Source organism: Protopterus annectens, chromosome 6.part0 (genome assembly GCF_019279795.1).
Source record: "Protopterus annectens isolate FY-2018-M chromosome 6.part0, PAN1.0, whole genome shotgun sequence".
NCBI classification, from domain to species: domain Eukaryota; kingdom Metazoa; phylum Chordata; order Ceratodontiformes; family Protopteridae; genus Protopterus; species Protopterus annectens.
The window spans coordinates 1034551494-1034573993 of NC_056737.1; the positions used below are offsets into that span (position 1 = coordinate 1034551494).

General features: G+C 44.9%; 1 protein-coding gene across 1 annotated transcript in view; it reads right to left on the bottom strand.

Annotated features, from left to right (window-relative positions):
* PAPOLA (poly(A) polymerase alpha) overlaps positions 1-22500 on the bottom strand; it is a 1404594-nt gene that overhangs the window by 1127225 nt on the left and 254869 nt on the right. Inside the window, exons 7-8 of the mRNA XM_044073612.1 lie at positions 16962-17051; positions 16714-16871 (exon numbers count right to left, since the gene is read on the bottom strand). Of these exons, the coding sequence (XP_043929547.1) occupies positions 16714-16871; positions 16962-17051 (248 nt within the window). The remainder of the gene's footprint in view (positions 1-16713; positions 16872-16961; positions 17052-22500) is intronic.

Genomic DNA, 22500 nt, shown 5'->3' on the forward strand with positions numbered 1-22500 from the left:
GGCCGACCGGCACTTGCAAATTGCTTCTGCTTCGGGCACCGCGCGGCAAGAAAGACGGAAGAAAATGGCGTCTGCTGGTTCTTTTATACCCCTGTCGCACTGACATCAGGGAAGAAGTGACTACATCCGACGCCGGACCTAGACTTTGGAATTCAGCCGACCGAGGACCCGCCTGACGGCAGGAAAACCCATATGTTATGACTGCAGCTGTATGCACGATGAACATCTGAACCAAACACCAAAACATTTAGAAGCGAAAATATACAGACTGATAGTTCGAGGTTAAAATAAAGCACAAAACCGACAGCGAGGTACGTCGTGGTCAGGGCCTAGGCAAGGAATACAGTACGAATTAAAATCTTTAGGAGGTATTTGCTTTCCACAAGAAATGCAATTACTTACTTTTACTGACATCGGTTTAGAGCAAGAAAAAGTTTCTCCAATGGGGTACTTAGCTTTTAGTTGAAGACTTCAGTTCTGAAACTCTAAAATGAAAATTTCAGGAGTCTGCCAACCGGCACTTGCGAACTGCTTCTGCTCTGGGCACCACACGGCAAGAAAGACTGATGTAATGGCATCGGCTGCATGTTTTATACCCCCGCAGACCTGACATCACAGAAGGAGACAGCAACCAATGCAGGACCCAACACTTTGTTAATCAGGCCGACTGAGGGCTACTGGAAGCAGATAACCCAAATGTGATGAATGCAACAGTGACACACAAAGAACATGTAGGTTACAGGAAAACTGGTTTCTGTGGTGTAAGGAGTGCCATCTGGGATGCTGTGTCCAGACTTGCTACCAGGAAGATTATCCTTTTGGTGGGCACCTGTTTGGATTTCTTTTCGTTGACTGTGCATCCTAGGGAGGTTAGTAGTGTCTTTACAAAGGCCAGGTGCTTGAGCAGCTTTTCCTGGCTGTCTGGCTGAAGAAGGCAGTCATCTAAGTATGGGTAAATCTGAGTATTTCTTTGTCTGCAAAAAGCAATAGCCAGAGCCAGACATGTTGTAAAAACTCTGGGAGCAGTAGTTAAGCCAAAGGGAAGCACAGAGAACTGAAAGTGTTGAGATCCTGCCCTGAAGCGGAGAGATTTCCTGCATGATTCCCTGACAGGAATGTGGAGGTAGGTGTCTTAGATCTAGAGTGGCTAGCCAAGCGTCCTTGGAGAGCATGAGTAGCAGCTGCTGGAGGGTGAGCATTTTGAAATCACCTGGAAGGTGTTTAGAATTGATAGAGGATGGGGTGCCAGGTGCCCTTTTTCTGGGCACCAGAAAAAGTCTTGAGTACAAGCCTTGACCTGTCTGTTCTGCAGGAATGTGCTCTACTTCTCAGAGAGAAGGGAAAGAATTTCCTTTTGAGCCTCTGCCCACTGATTTGGTGGTAGATCTGGGCACCCTTTTGGGGTTGGAAGGGCATGGAAGGAAATTCTGTATCCCTGAGACACAATGTTCAGAACCCATTGGTCCTTGGTTATGGAGGCCCAGGTGCTTTAGTGAAATGAGTTTTCCTCCTAGGGGTAACTGAAGGGGAGCAGAGGTGGGAGGAGGAGGTGGTGAGTCATTGTGAGCTCTTACCATTACGGGGTGGCTTAGAACGCCCTGGTTTTGAAGTGGAGGTAGTCCACTGCATAGATCTCTGCATTACCTGGGGCTGCTGTCTGGGGTGTCCGTTTCCAAGGGGCCTAGGCTGGGCTGGTTTACTCAGAGCAGGAAAGGGCCAGTGCTTGGAGGGACAATACCTGCTGAACCTAGGGGGCTGGATTTGTAAGAAATACTCAACTGTTTGCACAAATTTAGCTTTTTCTTCCATCTTTTTTTAAGACCGCTTCTGCCTTAGTGCCAAATAAGTTATTTGTGCAAGGGGGCATCCAACAATGTAGACTTGACATGGTCTGGCAGGGGTTGTTCCTGAAGCCATGCACATGTTCTAATGGCAGATCCAGTGACTGCTGCCCTGCAAGAAGCTTCTAGAGCATCAAAACTACAGTGCAAAGTGTGTTTAGTTACTTGGCTTGCAGAATGCATTAAGTCTTGTAAATCTTTAGATTCTGCCCAAGTAGGAAGGGTAGACATTTTTTGTTTAAGGAGTTCCAGGGTATGTTGCTGAAATTTCAGCATATAGAACTGACAGTTTACTGCCCTGATAACAAGAGTAGCTGACGTGTATACTTTTTTACCTCTTCTGTCCAATGCTCGGGAATCCCTATCTGTCTGAGGAGGTGAGATTCTTAGAGACTGCTTTAACGTTTTGGCCCTTAAGAAATTACCTCGGTCAGCGGTTGGATTTTTAAAAAGATATTTGTGCGAGTCAGGGACTCTATAGTACCTGTTTGGTTTTCTGGAAGCAGGAGGTAGGGCATCAGTAGTCTAGCTGATTTCAAGGAAAACATCATCCACAACATCCAGGATTGGGAGGATGGCCAAGAGTCTGTGTTGCGGAAGATCTAAGAATTGCGGAAGATCTAAGAATTCCCAGAGTCTCTTTTTAAACTGAGGGTAGTCCTGACTCTCACACTGGAAATGCTCCCTTAAAGTATGCAGGGTTTCCCAAAGGAAATATCTGCTGGGGGAGAGGCTGAAGGAATGGAGTCCCCTGCATCAGAATCCACATAAGTGGAGAGGGGTTGCATGTCTTCATAGTCAGATGCATCAGATTCATTTGACTCTTGTTCAGACAAAACTACAGGGGACAGATCTCTTTTCCTTTTTGAGGGGGTAGCCTGGCTTCTCCTGATCATGGAGAGTGGGTCTTCGGTCTCTTGGGTGTGGCTCAAACCCTGGGCCTAAGAAACTCTGTTTTTGAAAGAACTGTAGTCACGAAAGAAGACGTCTGTGTCTAGATTCGGTAGTGCGAAGGACTTCCTCAGAAGCTGGTGCCTGCTCAGCGGCTTCGGACCATCTAAGGTAGAGACGAACGCAGGATCCTTAGTCGAACAGTTTTCCGGCATACTGGACTCAGATAGGTCTCAGTAGCTGCCTGCGAATCAACAGAAGCAGGCATCAGGGGCTGCGAATGCACATCACTGGAGTACTGGAGGACTGACAAAGTACAGTTTTGTACCTACCATAAATGTAGATGTTCGAAGATCCACACTGCTGCAGTCCTTACACTTGGGTAGTCCGCTGTCCTCGGTCGGCCCGAATATCAAAGTATTAGGCTGACGTCGGTCAAGGCGCTTAAGACTGACATCAGGACGTCAGGGTATAAATGCGCATGACCGACGTCATATCCTCAGTCTTTTCTTGCCCCAGATGTCAGAAGACCCTAAAAAGGAAAGGTCAAAACCAAAAGACAGCAAAAAACAACCAACCACCCTTGTACTAATCATATGTACAATATATACAATATCCTCAATATTTACAACCCAAACCACACAACCCTCTAACTACAGAGGGAAGGAGGGAGTAAATTGGACTGCAGCAATGTGGATCTTGAACATCTACATTTATGGTAGGTACAAAACTGTACTATGTTCTTCATCTCACATTGCTGCAGTCCTTACACTTGGGTAGAATCCCAAAGCAGAGGTAAGGGAGGATGGCAAAACTATAAAGCAGTAGGAGCTGCCAAAATGCCCTGTAAAATAGCAGTGGCAAAACCAGCCCTAGATTTAGAGTAAAGTGGAAGGTGGTAATGCTTAGAGAAAGTATGCACTGAACTCCAAGTAGCTGCCTCCAAAATATCTTTAGTTGCCACCCCTTAAAAGCTGTAGAAGTGGCAGTAGCCCTAGTGGAATGAGGCCTAATCCCAGCTGGAATCTCCTTACCATGATGGGAATAACAGAAAGCAATACAAAACCCAATCCACTTAGAAATAGTTTGTTTTGACACAGGCTTGCCCTGAGAACCCAAAGCAAATGAAACAAATAACTGCTGAGACTGCCTGAACCCTTTAGTTCTGCTCAAATAATATCGTAACTGCCTGTGTATATCCAAAGTGTGCAAAATCTTTTCCCCTTTATTTTGGGGGTTTGCATAAAAAGTAGGCAAATGAATAGTTTGGTTTAAAGCCACACTAGAAACCACTTTAGGCATAAAGGAAGGATTAGTACGCAAAGATACCCTATCCTTATGGAAAATTAAGAAAGGCTCAACTGCCATAAGGGCCTGTAATTCAGAAACCCTTCTCGCAGAGGTAATGGCCAACAAAAAAGCAGTCTTCCATGATAAATATTTCAACTCGGCAGTAGCTGCAGGCTCAAAAGGTTGTAGAGTGAGTTTCTCCAACACAAAATTGAGATCCCAAGCAGGAGTAGGAGCTCTACGGGGGTCTTATATTCTTTGCCCCTCTAAGGAATAGCTTAAACAAAGGATGAGAAAACAATGGTGGGTCACAGTCATAGTGAGCAGAAATTGCTGCAGCATGAACCTTAACAGAAGAGAAGGACAACCCTTTGTCCAGTAACTCAGTAAGATATTGAAGAGCCACACTCAAATTAGGCTTAGAAACATCAAATTCCTTTGCTGTACTCCAAAATAAAAATCTCTTCCATTTATCTGCGTACACTTTCCTTGTACTAGGCCTTCTGGCCTCCAAAATAACATTCAAAACTTGCTGTGGCAGCTGAGACCCTCCAGGGTTTAAAACAGAATATGCCAGGCTGTTAGGTGAAGAGAGTGAAGTTTGACATTGAGTAAATGACTGTTCTCCTGAGACAGCAGGTGTGGAATTAAAGGCAAAGGCCATGGAGGCTCCCGTACCAGACTTTTCAGTAATGGGTACCAGTGCTGTTGAGGCCAATCTGGAGCTATTAAAATCATCTTTGGCTTGTCCTGTCTGACCTTTAGGAGTACCTTTGGGAGGAGAGGCAGAGGTGGAAAGGCATACACATGAAGATTGCTCCAATTGAAAGAAAGAGCATCCACTTTCCAAGCTGTGGGATGAAACCTTTTTATGCAAAACTTTGGCAGCTGGTAGTTTAGTGGAGAAGCGAACAGATCTATGTCTGGAGTTCCCCATGACACTGTCAATTTCTGAAATGCATGAGGATCCAATTTCCACTCGTGGGGATCCATAATCCGTCTGCTCAACACATCTGCTAAGGAGTTCTGTGCTCCCGGCAGAAACCTTGCCTGAAGATTTAGCTGTAAGCTGAGAGCAGTCTCCACAAAATCATTGCTTGTCTGCATAGAGGATAAGAATGTGTTCTCCCTTGCTTGTTGATGTACCACATGACAGTTGTGTTGTCTGTTAGAATCAACACCTGCCCTGGAAGAAGTAAATCCTTGAAAGCTATTAATGCAAATTGGACTGCTAACATCTCCTTCAAGTTGATATGTAGATGTTGTAGTCTGGCAGGCCACGTGTCTTGTATCCACTTTCCATTTAGATGTGCTCCCAAGCTTTGTCTGAGGCATCTGTCGTTAGAATCTGACTCGCCTCTGGCTGGGTCACAGAGAGTCCCTTGTTTAGGTGACATTCCTGAGCCCACCACAAAAATTCCTTTTGAATGCAAGGTATTATCTGAATGACAGTGTCCAAATCCTGGCAGTGCTGTGTCCATACATTTTTGAGATACCATTGTAGCTTCCTCATATGCAGTTTGGCATTGGGAAGCACCAGAATACAAGATGCCATGAACCCCAAGGCTTGAAGGACTGTCCTTGCAGTCAGCCTGGACTGATGAGACAATTGATGGAAGTAAAGGGAAAGATTCTTTTGTTTGTCCGGGGTCAAAAAGGCCATCTGGGATGCTGTATTCAGTCTCACACCCAGAAAGCACATGTCCTGAGAGGGTACTAGACTGGACTTCATTTCGTTCACAGAATACCCCAGGCATCTTAGCACTGCTATCACATATTGCAAATGATGAAGAAGTTCGTCCCTTCCTTGAGCCAGAATCAGGCAATCGTCCAAATAAGGATAGATCTGAATTCCTTTCAGCCTGAAGAAAGCTATTACTGGAGCCAGAACCTTCGTGAACACTCTGGGCAGTAGATAAGCCAAAGGGCAATGCAGAGAACTGATAATGAGAAGTCCCAGCCCTGAAACGCAGATACTTCCTGCAACTTAGCCTGATAGGAACATGAAGGTAAGCCTCCTTGAGATCCAGAGTCACCATCCAGTGATCTTTGCCCAGCAGAGGTAAAAGCTGTTGTAACGTCAACATTTTGAACTTGGGAATGTCCAGATAAGTGTTGAGGATAGATAAATCCAAAATTGGTCTCCACGTGTTCCCCTTCTTTGGTACTAGGAACAAGCGAGAATAAAATCCTAGGCCCACTTCTGGCAGAGGGACCGGCTGTATGGCCCCTATTTGAAGCAGCAGAGAAATTTGTTTGTGAGCCTCTATTCTTTGCTGAGGAGGAACGTCTGGCATGCCTTTGAAAGGAGGCAAGGGATGGAAATAAAACTTGTAACCTTGGTGTATGATATCCAATACCCATCTGTCTTGGGTAATTAAACTCCAATTTTCCTTGAAAAGTGCCAACCTTCCTCCCAAAGGTGCTGCCAGACAAGAAGGCTCTGGCAGCTGAAAAGGTAGGTCATTGGGCCTGTTTACGAAAGGACTGGCCCTGCCCTCACCCAAAGACTGTGCAGGTGAACTCCCTGTTCTAGGTCTGAAAGAGCCCTGAGCTCTGCCCCTACCACGTCTAGATCTACCCCTAGACTGTGAATCATAAGAAGGGTACGTCCACCCCTTAGCAGGCCAATTCCTACTAAATTTCGGAGGCTGAACTTGCAAAAAATCTTTAACAGTCTGCATAGACTTAGCCTTGTCTTCCATTTTCTTTAAGACTGCTTCCACAGGTGAACCAAACACATCAGACTGTAAAGGAGCATCTAAAATCCTTGTCTTAACATGGTCAGATAAATTCTGATCCCTCAGCCAGGCGTGCCTGCGAAGAACTGACCCAGTGGCAGCCACCCTAGAGGAGGCCTGTACAGCATCAAAACCACATTGTAAAGAGTGCTTACCCACCTGTTCAGAAACATGTACCAAATCTTGTAATTCTTTCACTCAATACCTTCCGCCAGAGCATCAACGTTAGACTTCAATTGAGAAAGAAGATAGTTTTGATATTTCAACATGTGAAACTGGCAATTCAAAGCCCTCATAGCTAAGGTGGAAGAAGTATAGACTTTCTTTCCCCATCTATCCAAAGCCCTGGCCTCTATCTGGAGGAACCGGATTTTTTACAACAGAGGCCTTGACACCCTTAGGTCCCTGACTAACAGTTTCTGGGTCCGCCCTAGGACTAAGATATTTATGAGCTTCAGGCACCCTGTAATACCTGTCCGGTTTAACAGGAGCAGGAGGCAAAGAATCAGGATTAAGTGAAGCCTCTGCGAACACATCTTCCACAACATCCAGAACAGGTGGTATAGCCAAAGGCCTATGCTGGGGTAAAAGCAAAAATTCCCCAAGCCTTTTCCTGGAATCAGAGAAGTCCTGACCTTCCCACTTAAAATGTTCCCTCATGGAATGAAGGGTCTCTGAAAAAGAAAAATCCTCTGGAGGAGAAGCAGAAGGAGTAGAATCATCCATATCAGAATCAGAATAAGGAGAATACTCCTGCAAGTCTTCAGCCGAAGACTCTGAAACATCCGAAGCCTGCTCAAAACTCCCCAACTCTGGTTCCACCCTAGGCCTCTTATCAGGAGGGGGCAAAGAACCTCTAATCAAAGTAATTAAATCTTCTGCCATTTTAAGCATGTGCTTCTTGGGCACAGATCCTGAAGAACTAGGAGTGACACCAACAGAAGCTAGACCTGGCCTGCCTCTGGGAGAAGCCTTAGAAACAGAAGGAGAGGGCCTAACCACCCTAGGAAGGGAGGGGAGTACAGTAACCTGAGAAGCCCCTTCAGCCTGACCTGCCTCCTGAGAGGCCACATCCTGCAATATTAAAGTCTCGGCTTGGGACTCCAGAGAAGCCTCCGGAACCACCGGTTCCACTGACGCCTCTAAAGAACCGGCGTCCGCACGGACGACTCTTCTTGCCTGGGTTTAGCTGCTTTGTCTTTGCGCTTCTTGAAGAAGCGGGCGCCGGAGCATCCGACGGCATATTATAATTGCACCGCTTCCCAAAGACCAACCTGGCACAATCTAACCTTCGCAATAGTGCGCTTATTGAACCTAGCACAAAAGCGACACCCAACAACGTCGTGCTCAGGCCCCAAACAAGGAATACACAAAGTATGATAATCTCTATGCGGTATCTGTTTCCCACAAGAAATACAGTTATTCACTTTTTCTGACATCCGGTAAACCACTGAGGCAAGAAAAAACTAAAATATTCCCCAACGGGGTACTTAGCCAACTTTGACTCGGTCTGAAACTCCGAATTCGAAAAATTTCAGAACGCCGAACGGCACTTGCAACGCTGCTTCTGCATCGGACCATGCGGCAAAAAAGACTGAGGATATGACGTCGGTCATGCGCATTTATACCCTGATGTCAGTCTTAAGCGCCTTGACCGACGTCAGCCTAATACTTTGATATTCGGGCCGACCGAGGACAGCGGACTACCCAAGTGTAAGGACTGCAGCAATGTGAGATGAAGAACATCTAGCTTAACGGAAGTGTAGGTAGGTTTGGACCTGTGCAGTCTATCTTTACGTTGTTTTGGAATATCTGCTGTCAGATGGCTTATGGAAGCCATACTGGAATTCGAAGACTGTAAACGAAAATATCTGGCTACAATAAGGGCCCGACGACTGATAGATCTGGCGTTGAACAAAGCACAGAAGCGACAATGGGGGAAGTCGTGGTCTGGGCCTAAACAAGTGATGCAGCAAGAGTGAGTGTCTCAGTGTGGTATTTGTTTTCCACAGGCGAGACAATTAACTTTTTCTGACATCAGTTAGTGCAAGAAAAAAGGATACCGAACAGGGTACTTCGCTTTAAAACACTTCAGCTTCAATTTGGTAGACGAAATTCTTCTTCGGGCTCCACAAGACTGATGTAATGGCATCGGCTGCCTTACTTTATACTACTGACGACCTGACGTCGGTCTTGAAGAGACAGCAACCGATGCAGAAATACTAAGCCTCTGGTATTTGGGCTGGATGAGGGCTACCCTGGCAGGGATAACCCAAATGTGAGGACTGTAACAGTGAAACACAAAGAACATTGGTCACTGCACTGAAAGACCCTTGCAGAATAGATTCCTCAGAAAAGACAGAACCTGACGCAATGTTAAAGTGCCTAGCTAAAATCTTGGCCCCAAGTCTAATAGACCTAGAGTTGAATCTAGCACAGAAACAGCAGTTAAGCACATTGTGATCTGGGACTAAATGACTGACACAAAAGGAATGGAAGACAATTATTGCTCTCTTCTGTCAGGAGTCAAAAAAGTACAAAGGGTCCCCCAACAAGGTACTTAGCTTTCTGAAGACATCTCTCTGGTGCGGACTGATTGATGCACTGACCGAGTGACCTCTGCTTCAGGCTCCGACTGCAAATGACTGAAATCCTGACAGTCTTTCTCCTTTTATACCAGAGTCTACTGACATCAGTCAGGGTACCACCAGTTGTTGGAGGAGCGAAAATTTTGTCTGGTAGTCAGGCCGGCCAAGGGCTGTCAAGTCAGGAAATCTCACAAGTCAGGAATGCAATAGTGATACATAAAGAACATCTTTATATACCAGTAACAACACATGAAAGTAGAGGGGATAGTGGGTGCAGGTTCTGCAGCACTATGGAATTTGAGCATCTACTATTACAGTAAGTGCAATTTACACAACTGTACCATGTTCACAATTCTCATTGCTACAGTAGTCTTTTGGCTACGAGTCAAAACCTAACCTGGAATAAGGTAGGCAAGGATCCAGGAGCCCCTGAATAAAGTTCCTAACAAAGCCAACCTTAGATCTGAAAAAGGAATCCCGCTTACAATGCTATGTGAATGTATGGAAAAAAAAAAAAAGACTTACTGTCTCTAGAATGTTTCTAGAGTCTGCCAAAGTAGAATGTGCCTTGGCACTGCCTGGAATCAATTTACTACGCTGGGCACAACAATGCAATAGCGGAAAGAAAACAGTCTGGTTTGACAGTTTATTACTTTCTTTATCCCCCATCTTAAGAATACCCAACTGATTTCTCTAATGAGCTTGGTTCTGTAAAGACTGGACCTGCATACGTAACTCTGGTACTATGCATGTAGTACTGTTTCTCCCTAGTTCTATGGATCTGGACAGAATACTGGAAGATGGATGGGTTGATTAAAAAACTCAAACAACTTTTGGGTATAAAGGAGGGACTTCTTAATGGGACTCACAATGGAAGGCCAAATAGGGTTCACCCACCATGACCGCTTGCAACCCAGACACTTCTTTTGCATACGTCAGAGCAATACCCAGTTCAGATACATCAAGGGCAGATCTTGTCTGTTGAAGCTGGTTGACTTCTTTGAGAATGTTACCAAGTTCCTGGATAAGGGACAGTCAGCACATATACAGCTTACCTTGATGTGGCCAAGGCCTTTGAAAATTCTCCAGTCAAGCAACATCAAAAAGCTAACAAAACTTGGCGTAAATCCCTCTCATCAGATGGGTGGCCAACAGGCTCAATGATAGGACCCCACAAGGTCAAAATAGGTGCCCTCCACCTCAAACAGCAGACCTGTCACTAGTGGTGTTCCCCAGGGATTTGTCCTGGGACCCATACTGTTTGGGAACTACTTCTTAGAGGTCCAGGCAAAGACAAAAGACTTGCAGCTGACTAAGCTGGGTGCTGTCACTGACTCCTCAAATTATGCTAACATACTGCAGAAGGGTCTCACAGCAACAAATGACTGGTGCCAAAGTCATGCTCTTAAATTAAATGCAAAAAATATACGATCATACTATTCAACAAAACATGGCCCTTACTGATAACCACATCAATAGCAACCCCCCTAAGAACACAACCTATGGTGAGAGACACCTGGGTACTCAGGTTGACAATCTCACATTCAACCATCATGTAGCAAGCAGTGGTTAGAAAAGCCTTTTACTTGGTTCATCTCACAAGTAAAGGGATTGCATCCAGTAAAAAAGGAGGTTCTCTCCCTGTACTCCTCCATTAGGCCAACAATCGAGTATAATGCTCCATTTGGTATGCATCTCTCCAAATACCTGCACCAACTAGAAAGGCAACAAAATACATCAGAGAATCCATGGCCTCCCAACACCTGTCCTATGGGGACAGGCTCAAATCACTAACACACTACTCAGAATAACACAGATTGGTCACAGATTATCTGCATCTCGCCTACAAGTCAATATTGAACCTTGCCCTACTAGAAATGCTCCATATCCGCAAGTCTAACTCTGCGCGCATTACCCGCTGCAAAGGCCAAAATCTAATGTGCGGCAACAAAACCTGCTGGAGAGAAGTTCATCCCCAGAGGTTACCCTGTCTCGAATGTCAGAGTACCTTCGCTTCAAGCACAACCCTGATGAGTGGATGGGAAAACACACATTTGTACCAGGGGTTCCACCTGTCACTGACAGGGGTGAGAGGTGTTGATTGAGGTTTCTTTTTTGGGAATACATTCTTTGCTAGGCTTGCAATGGCCCTAGGGCCATTAGCCTAGTAACCTCATATCATCCTATGATGGCAAAAAAAAAAAAAAACAAAAACAAAAAAAAAGAAGTTATGTACTCACCATAACGTTCCATCTGAGTAGTTATACTTCATTTTTCTGCAAGCTGTGGGTATACGGAGCCGTATCGGATCAGAGCCGGGAACTTTTTTTCTAGCATCTGCTCCAAGCTCCTCCCCTTACTCATAATGCCCTACCATCTCCTATCTTCCCCTCAGATTGAGTTTGCTGCAACTAACAATATATATGCAACTCAACCAAATAACCAACCTGAAAACAGGATAAGGTCCGGGGGATGGAGGGGGGGAATGTTGCAGAAAAATTAAGTGCAACTACTCAGATGGAACGTTATGGTGAGTACATAACTTCTTTATCTGAAGTAGTTAACTTCATTTTATCTGCAACCTGTGGGACAGAGTCCCCAGCTACTCCGATCCTGGGAGGCCCTTATGGAAGGATATTCCTGAGCACTGCAGAGCCAAAGGATGCTCTACCCCTCGAAATCAGATCCAATTTGTAATGGGAAATGAAGGTATGTGAATTGGCCCATGTCGCTGCTGTGCAAATATCATCCAAAGGTACCCTGGACCAAAAAGCAGCAGAAGTCAGCATGGACCTGGTAGAGTGAGCCTTAACTATACCAGGAGGTAATAAACCTTTTGCTTTGTAAGCATGTGAAATGCAAAGAGTGATCCATCTGGCTAAAGAAACTTTAGAAATAGCTTTTCCCATAAATGCTTTGGAAAAAGAAAAACAACTGGTCAGTCTTGCGGAAAGACTTCATTCTATGAAGATAAAGGCAAAGTTGTTTATGAACATGCAACAAATGGAGTTTGTATCCACCTTTGTTTTGAAAGTTGGGAAAGAAAACGGGCAGATTAATGGACTGGTTTATGTTTGCTTCATATGCCACTTTAGGTAAGAAGGAAGGGTTAGTACGGAGGGAAACCCTATCCTTACGGAAGACCAAACAGGGAGGCACAGCAGACAAAGCTTGAAGTTCAGAAACTCTCCTAGCCGAATTGATGGCTACTAGGAAAGCTGTCTTCCAAGACAAAAATTTTAAGTCCACCAACGCTGCAGGTTCAAAAGGAGGGGCAACCAATGCCTGTAAAACAAAAGTAAGGTCCCAAGGAGGTACAAAATCCTTGACAGGGGGCCATAGCAGAAAAGTACCTTTGAGAAAAGCCTTAAACAGCCTAGAGGAGGCTAAGGTAATGTTGTCTTAGCCAACGTGAAAACTGGAAATGGCTGCCAATTGTATTTTCACTGTGGAGGAACTAGCTCCTTGCTGAAAAATACTAGGCAGGGAGTCCAACACCGCTGGAACAGGAGCTGTAAAGGGATCTATTTCTCTCTTTGTTGCGTCTTTCGGCTTTTCCCTGTTAGGGGTCACCACAACGGAACTCCGGTCCGTTAATGATTAGCAGTACATTTTTACATGCCAAGTTGCCAGCCCTGACACAACCTTCAACGAACGTACGCCCATTCACGCACGTCTCCACACAGAAGACGCTTTAGCTGAGAATCGAACAGGACAACATCTTATTGTGAGGCGACAATGCTACCTGTGAAGCCCAAATGGAAAAGCGCTTCCATTTACTGCAATATAGTTTTCTAGTGGAATCTGAGGCCACTAGAATCGATTTGACCTGGGATGAAAGACCGGGAGTCCCGGTGATAAACGGAACTGGAGCAACCAAGCTGTAAGCTTGAGGCTGCCCAGATCGGGTGGACGTGTCCCTGACTGATGGGAAATAAAATCAAGGCAGGGATCCACAACTCACAGGGGAGCTAACAGATGAGACCAAAGGAATGGGAACCAAACCTGACGAGGCCAGAAAGGGACAATGAGGATCACTTTGCACTGTAGTCGGCAAGCTTTCTGAAGAAACTTCGGAATGAGTGGCAATGGGGGATAAGCATACAGAAGCTGGGGGGCCAAGCAAGGACTAGAGCATCTCTGGGGACTTCCCCTGGTGAGGGAATCAGAGCGAAGAACTCACTGCACTTTGCTTTGGAAGGAGATGCGAAGAGATCGCAGCAAGGCTGACCCCATGCCCAAATTGGTCTCTGTTTGGGACCATGTGCCTTGGACTGTCCTTCCTAGTGTCCCCTCCCACTAGAGTTGGGAGGCGTCAGTGGTCACTGTGGTTTGGACTGGGATTGATGCAAATGGACATCCTGTTGATATCTCCGGTGATATTAACCAAAGAGATGTCCTGCAGACGTGGCTAATCTTGATCGGAAATTCCAAATGTAGGTCTAGCCAGGACCACTGGACCGCCAGAGTCCACTGAAGAACCCGCATGTGAAAACATGCATACGGGAGAATAGATATGGTGATAGCCATGGAACCCAGAGCCCCTCGCTCACCTTTGAAGACTGGGAGTTCGCTATGTGGCCCCTGAGATGTAGAATCCTGTCTGGAGGTAGAATACCTTCATCTGCAAAGTGTCTAACCGTGCCCCAATGAAGTCTAGAATTTGTACTGGTTGCAAATGGGATTTGTGAACATTGACTAATTCCCAGCGAGTCTGCTAATCGAATGAAATAATCTCGTGCCAGACACAAGTGATGCTTGTTGTTCGCAGCAAAGAGCCACTCGTCCAGGTAAGGAAACACCTGAATACCCAGAAGCCTTAAGTGGGCCGCTACAACTGCCATTACCTTGGTGAACACCCTGGGGGCTGTGGTGAGACCAAAGGGTAGGGCTCTGAACTGAAAGTGACTGGCTCCCAGCCGGAAGCGCAGAAACCTCCCGGATCTTGTGTGTATTTTGATTTGGTAGTAAGCATCCTGAAGGTCTAACGAGCACATCCAGTCACACTCTCGGAGTGAAGGTAGAATGGACTGTAGTGTAACCATCCAGAATTTCTGTTTTGCTACAGACAGGTTTAATGTGGACAGGTCTAGTATGGGCCTGGTCCCCTGTCTTTTTTGGCACCAAAAAGAAGCTCGAGTAGACGCCTAATCTGGACTGATCGGAAGGAACCTTTTTGATGGCTTGTTTGATGAGCAGCTTTGAAACCTCTAGAGCTGCGGCCTCCCTGTGAGTGGGTGGAACATCCTGGAGGTGCCTTGTAATGCTTGGAGGGGCAATGAAAGGAATAGTGTTAACTTCTGGATATTATCTGAAGAACTCTGCGATCTGTCGTAATGGACTCCCATGCCGCTGGGTGTAAGGACAATCGTCCCCAGACTGCCTCCAGAGTAGGACAGTCAGGCAACCCCTCAGGGCTGCTGACCGGGTCTATCAGAAAAGGGTTCCCTAGACCAGAACTTCCTGGGACCCCCCCCACCTCTGGGTTGGCATCGATCTTGTCCCCCTCTGCCTCTGGGGGAATAGCTGTCTTGAGAATCCCGGGAAAACAGATTTTCAGAACCACATCTTCTGCCCTCTGATTCCTAGAGAAGGACCGCTGAGGATTAGAGAAGCGGACTCCTAAGGCAGACAGTCTTCCCGTCCTTTTCGCTCTGGACCAGTGTGTCATATACTGTCTTCCCAAAGAGGGAAGAGCCGTCGTAGGCAGCGTTGATAAACGACGCCTTGAAAGGGTCCGCGAACTGACAATCTGAGCCAGGCATGACGCCTCATGGCTATGCCTGTCCCAGCCGCTCTAGCTGCTCCTTCAGTGGCGTGGGTAAGTAGCCGCATAGATGTATTACACAGATTTTAAAGTAGACATTTTCACCGAAAGCAGCAGTTTGTCCTGCGGCGATAAGACTCTGTCGTAATGGTGTCGTAAGCCTTGGCGAGGTCAAGATGGGCTGTGTGAACCACCATACCCTCATCCATGGCTTTGGTGACTGCCTCAAAGAAGTCGATCAGGTTCAGGACGCATGATCTGCCTTTCACAAACCCGAACTGGGTGGGATCCAGAGTTTGGAGATTACCAATGTCTTTAGGAGTTCTGTGATAGGTTCCATGGCCTTGAAGACCAGGCTCGTCAGGCTAATAGGTAGATAGTTCCCGGGATCAGTGGTGGCTCCCCCTTTGCCCCTTATCCTGGTAGTCCCTTGTTTTCTCATTAGCACTCTGCAGCTGCACCTCCTCTTGTTCTATGAGATTCCCCCTATTCTGATATATGCAGAATAATGATTAAGAGAAGGAAGCAGGTTTAAAGGAAAGCAGGTACTCAGCAATTTATGTGAAGTTGGTCTTAGGATTACACAAAAAGATACATTATGTATAATGTATGTAAATGGAAAAATGTTATTTTGTTTCTGTTAATGTACGTTTGCCTGTGACTTAAGTGATACTTAAAAGGTGTTTAAAAAACTGCAAATGGCACAAAGAAGATCACAGCAGCCGCCTACCCACCAATTCCCAGCCCATTAAACTTAATTTCAGCTGATATATCGAGACGCTCCTGCCTGCACATGTTTGAGGGACTACCAACGGTCAGCCTTCCTGACAGAGACAACTCAGACGTTTTCCCCTTGGGTGTCTGCAAGGGAATGGGATACATTAATGGCACTTACAGCAGTATTTTAAATTAAAACTCCTCTGAAGGGCAATAGAGAGTACCAGTAGTAGTCTTAGCTCATTATTTCGTTACAATAAACCCACTATGAAGATTTCACTAATTTTCTTTTAAGCATCAAAAGCTGGAACATTTCAACAATGTACATAAAAGGTCAACATCTGAACTCAGGAACTGGTTAAAAAAACTCCTGGACTAGAAATGTGTATATCAACATATGATGTCACTGTATGCGAGAGTCTCAGGTTAAGTGTGCCCCCTTCCCAAAGCATAGGAACATTTGGAAAACAAAGGCTCAATTAAGACAATATAAAATATGTTTATCACCAAGGAAGGTCCCCAACATTAGGCCTAGTGTTTGCACTTTAGGCAGTGTTACCGGAAACAATGAAGTTATTTTGAAAAATATGCAATCCCACTGCTTCTTGGCACAAAAAGGTTTACATGAAGTGACTGCCGGGCCTCAACCTCAAGGAAATAACCAATATGACAACTGTAGATGTGCACACAGCAGTTTCCTTCACATGCAGACTAAATCTAAACTCAATTAACAGCTCATGGCTAGCAGTGTTATACAGCAGCTGGCCATGTTCACTGCAGTATAGCTGCATGCTGAATAGATACTTCAGTGTAAGACCACAACCTTATACTGCAATTAAAGAAATAAAAAGCTACATAAATGCAATCAATACTCATTCTAATTTAACTACCCACTCCCATTTAGAAAATACCAAGAAAAATTTATGCACAAGAGTTGATGCTATAGCGTTGGGATAAAGTTGGCAAGTTCTTGCTACTAACATAGCCCATGACACACCGCCAAGAAAACCTAGTATATTGGAATAGATATTATGACCTGTATACAAACAAAATGCACACTGTTAGAGGGATTTAAATTTTAAAAAAGAGTTGCTTTTTTTAAACACCGTAGAAACTTAAGACTTACGTTTGGCCCACAACTTGATTGCCCGGAGTGTTAACCTGAAGCTGTCTATTTGTGGTACTAGATGAAGGATTTCATCAGTGACTCTGCAACCTGGCAAAGGAAAAAAATACACTACTCACCAAATGAATCATTGATAGTGAAAGAGACTTGCACAACTTGCTTCACTCAGAAATCACAAGACTTAAAGGATCTAACTTAATGTACATTCAAATCTGCTTCAAAAGCTAGAATGAAATGCCTATAGTACCAATCCAAATGTAATGTGTTAAAAGCCTGGCTCCTTTTTGGCATCATGACTTGCTACTTTCTGGCAATTGTTTCCTAAAATCTTTCTGGCAATTGTTTCCTAAAATGGAAGCAAATGCTGAAGGTTTACGGCTGACAGTTTGCAGATGATTGTAAGCTGGAGGTTATCAACAACTCCCTTGCAAACACCAGTGTTCAAGAAAGCTCCCTGAAAAACAAATTATGCCAAAGCGGTGCTCTTAAACTCAGTGCTAAGAAATGCACAATTGTATCCTTTGGGAGGTCAACATCCCAGCTAATTACCATGCTATGCCCCAGTGGTCAAGTATCTGTACAAGCACAAAGACAGTAAACCCAGCTTTCATCAGCATGTGGTTACAGGGGTGAGGAAATACTTTTATGTTGCACAACTTATAAGTAGGGACATGGCATCTAGGTCCAAAGAGGTCATTATCCCACTGAACTCCAGCCTTATCAGTCCATCAAAGTACAAAGCTTCCTTCTGTATGTACCTGACTAGGCATACGCAGCAAATATAGTGACCTCAGAGGTTCCTTACAAAAAGACTAGAAGGTACAACAAATCTGACTTATGCACAGCCCCTTAAAGCCCTTTTTCTCTACTCAGTCTCCTACAGATTGAAGGGGTTATATATGCCTGGCTTAAAAGACACCAGCAAACATCACATTTATGAATCTCCTGCATATTCTTAGGACAAACAGTACCAGAAATACAAGGTCTAGGGGCCTTAATTTTGTGACTTTAAAAGAACATGCGCGATAGACTGGTGTCCCAGAGACTACCCACCTATGGAGCAGGCTTCCAAATCCATAAGTTAGTCTATTACCCAAGTTAAGCACAACTGAGACCAGCAGATGGGGAATAGGTAATTTACACTGGGCCTGGCACCCATGTCCCTTTTGAGCACAGAGCTTACAAATTCCTGTCCTCAATGTTCTATTTAGATACAGGACAATTTTTTTTTCAGGCAAACCTTAGGAAGGTCCTCCAGGTCATTAGCCTAGTAATCTATAAAACAGACCCCCCCCCCCCCGCTATTTAGATAATGTGTCAAGCCTGTGGATTTTAAATTTACCTTCTTTAATGACCTTTCTTCAATCTGTTAAAAGTAATTTTAAAAGTAAATCAGCCACATTCTACTTCGGCACTGCAGCAATGCCTCCCACTGTTCTAACTGTACATGAACTTCTTCCCCAAACTGATTTTTGAATTCCTTCACTATATTCTTCAGTTATAATCTCCCACTAATCTAGTTCTCTTTAAACAGAAATATATCCTCTGCATATCTTTCTCTGAATTTTATACTTATACAGCCAATAAATGCCTATTGTACACTAAAGGAACATTATTGCACTCCTTACTTTCAAAGCTACAGAAATGATCCCCTGGCAAATCCACTGGAAGAGGTGTTTTACTTGTTACTGGAGAGGATCACCTCTGCACATTTGTTTGACATGTTTACATTTTAAAGTACTGAAGTTTATATTCTTTCCTCATATACTTAAACATATCCCCCACTTAGAGATCTTCTCTAACTTTACATTAACCACAATTTGATAACTAGAGGATTTCAGCCAGTCTTTGGGAATGCAACCAGTGAAGAGGCTAACAGACATTACATACTGTTCTGCATAGACTACATTTGGTAGTGATAATCAGGTAACCGTTTATCAAGGCCAAGAGAGGAGTTTTCACTTTTCAGAATGCTGAGAGGAGCTGTCCATACAAACTAAAACGGGTAGCAGGGATTGTGGAACAGCATTAAGCCCAACAGATTCCTTAAGCTGTTTAGTATGCTTTTAAGGTAGACAGAATGAGGCCTCTTATAAACATTAATTTTTCCCTCTTCCTACACAATACTTTTACATGGGTATTCCACTACAATGTTTCATTCTATCAAACGTAGACAGGGACTTCCTTAATGCAACTATTTAAGCTGGGAGTAGTCCGAGGTATAGGCAGCAACTTAAGCAATGGGATCCCTTGGAGGATTACAGTGGAATTTATTTAGGTCAGTGTAACTGAAGGTTTACTTCAGAGAATTCAATATACACAGCGGTATTTACAGGGGAAGCACTAATTTTAAAGCCAAAGCTCACCAATTTAAGATGATATATATGAAATTGTATAAGTAGCAGCCACACTTGGACAAGCTCAGGAGTTACAGGGACCCAAGTAGGATGGTCAAGTATTTGCAGGAGAGAGGTAGCAATTACAATGTTGTGGAAACACTTCTAGTGGCTGGCATGCTGCAAGTCAACTAGTTTACTAACAAACATTTGTAAACAAACAAAATATTAACCATCTTCAAAACTGTTCACTGTTTCACCTCTGAAGTGGATCTAATGGGGGTAGCACACAAAATGCAATCTCAGCATTCTCGGTACTGAATGTGGGGAAGTTGTACGAGAAAACTGATACAAAAAGTCTGGAGCTCAAAGGAGCATTGAAAAGAGAGGTCAAATCTTTTGAGCTTTTATGTGTAGATCAAAAGGAAGCTACAACTCTGAAATGATAAAGCTAGAAAACCAAACCAACAGTTAACTATATGTACACTCTTGCAAAATAAAATGAAAACATGCAAAATAAAGAGGGATGATCTATAACATAGTACAGTTATGTAGAAATCTTATTATATGTCCTTCTCTTCACTGAAGAGATCTCCTGACAAGGAAAGCCCAACATCCAGACAAGTACACCAAAGCCTTTAGATTTTATAGGTGCTGCACATCACATTTATGCTCCCGGTGTAGGGTATAAAGGTGATGTATGGAAACATACTTGGAACCGAATTGCCCCAAAAGGAACAAAAGACCCCCCCCCCAAAAGGACAACATGGAACATGTACAACCTGAAGATAACATTTCAGAACGAAAAGGAAATGAAAGCCTCTCAGCTAGGAGGGTAACAAAAGTGCATCAAAGTACAGTTGTGTACACCTACCATAAATGTAGATTTTCGTGTGTATTCACTGTTGCAGTCATCACCTGTGGGTTTATCCATGCTGTGGTAGCCCTCAGCCAGCCTGAACACCAGTCAAATTTTTGTGTGTGTGTGTGTGTGTGAGCAGCCGTCGCCTGTACTCTGATGTCAGGCCATCAGTGCTAAAAAAAAAAAAAAAAAAACACAAGGCATAAGATGTCATTACATCAGTTTTGTCTTGCCCTAACCAGTCAGAAGAACAAGGAAATAAGGAAAAGTGGCCCTGGTGGCAAAAAAAGTCCCCCTAGGGGAAGATGCTATATGGGGGATGGAGGGAGGGAAACTAGGACTGCAACAGTGAATACATTAAGTTACACTATACTCTGTGTTTCACTGTTGGAATCATCACCTGTGGGAGGATTCCCAAAGCAGAGGAGAGAGATGGAGGACAGAGGTTAGAGTCCTAGGCATGGGTCAGGAGGCCTTGCAGAACTGCAGAGGCAAATCCTGCCCTAGAAAAAAGAGGTAGGTGGCAATGCTTTGTAAAGGTATGGACAGAGGTCCAGGTGGCAGTTTCCAAGATGTCCCTGGTGGGGACTCCTCTGAGGAAGACTGGAAGTGGTGGCTGCCCTAGTAGAATGGGTACGGACAGACTTGGGGGGGGGGTCCAATGTAGTCTGTAGCAGAAATGGATACAGTGTGATATCTATTTGGAAATTAGATGTTTAGAAATGGGTTTCCCCCTCTGCCCCAGGGTCAAAGCTGACAAGTAGCTGGTCTGTTTTTCTGAATGGTTTAGTATGGGCCCAAGAGTATCAGAGTAGTCTGTGCATGTCTAGCAAGTGTAAAATTCTTTCCCCCTTATTTTGAGGGTTGGGAAAGATGGGTAGATGTATGGCCTGGTTGAGGGTCACAGATCCCACCTTGGCCATAAAGAGGGGTTAGTCCTCAGGGAGACCTGTCTGCATGGAAAATGATGAAGGGCTCAACAGCCATGAGAGCCTGAAGTTCTGATACCCTTCTGGCGGAGGTGATCACCAATAGGAAAGCAGTCTTCCAGGAAAAGTATTTTAATTTTGCAGAAGCAGCCAGTTCGAAAGGAGGTAAGGTTAGTTTTTCTAGAACATAATTCAGGTCCCAGGGTGGCATGGGAGGCCTTCTGGGAGGTCTGATATTAGAAGCCCCTCCGAGGAATTGCTTAATCAAAGAATGAGAAGAGGGGTGGGTCTGAAACATAATGGGCAGAAATGTCTTGAGGCATGGATTTTAATACAGAAGAGAGGCCACTATTAAGCAAGCTCAGTTACGTAATCCAAGGTAAGAGGGATGGGAGGTACTGGCCCCTTTGGTCTGGTTCCAGGAGCAGAATCTTTTCTATTTCTCTACATATGATTTTCTGGTGCTGGGCCTTTTGGCCTCTGATGATGATGTCTAGGACCTGTTTGCTTAACAGGGACTCCTGGTTAGCTTTTAAGGTATAAGCCATGCTGAAAGATTGAATGTCTAGGACTGGGTGCAGTATCTTGCCCAACACCTTGGTCAAGAGGCCTGAGAGCAGGGGAAGCTAAGCCGTTTGGGAGGCTGTAAAGGTCAGGCTGCACAGTAAAGAGCATCAATGCTGTCTGGGCCAATCTGGAGCAATGAGGATGGCCTTTGGTCTCCTCCCTTATTTTGATCAGTATCTTGGGAATAAGGGGCAGGGGAGGGAACGTGTACACAAAGGGAGTCCCAGTGGAAGTTCAAGGCATCCACCTTCCATGGAAGGAGGTGATACTCCCTCGTACAGACCTTTTACAGCTGGTGGTTGAAGTGCAAGGCAAAGAGATCCACTTCTGGAGTCCCCCACTCCTGAGTGATTTGAAGAAAAAATTCCCTGTGGAGCTGCCATTCGTGGGGGTCCAGTAAGTTTCTGCTTGGGTGGTCTGCCAGGGTGTTTACCTCTGGTAGGCTATTAGGTGTAGACCCATGGAGGTGGCTGTAAGCCAGAGGCTCATGGCTAACCTGCACAGGGAGTAAGACTGGGTCCCCCTTGTTTGTTGATGTATCACATTACTGTGGTGGTGTTTTTATAAGGAGAACCCCAGACTTGAGATGGGGTTTGAAGGATGTCAGAGCCTCTTGTACTGGCATTATTTCTTTATTACTGATGTGCAAGTGAAGTTGCTGGGCATCCCAAAGACCTTGGGTACACCTGCCTGCTATGTGAGCGCACCAAGTAATGTCTGAGGCGTCAGTGGTGGTCTGGCCAGAAAGGTGGAGGATGAAGGGGAGAACCTTGTTCCTGACACAGGCCTCTGCCCACCAAAGAAACTCTGCCCTTACACATAGGATCAGAGGGAGAGAGGTCTCT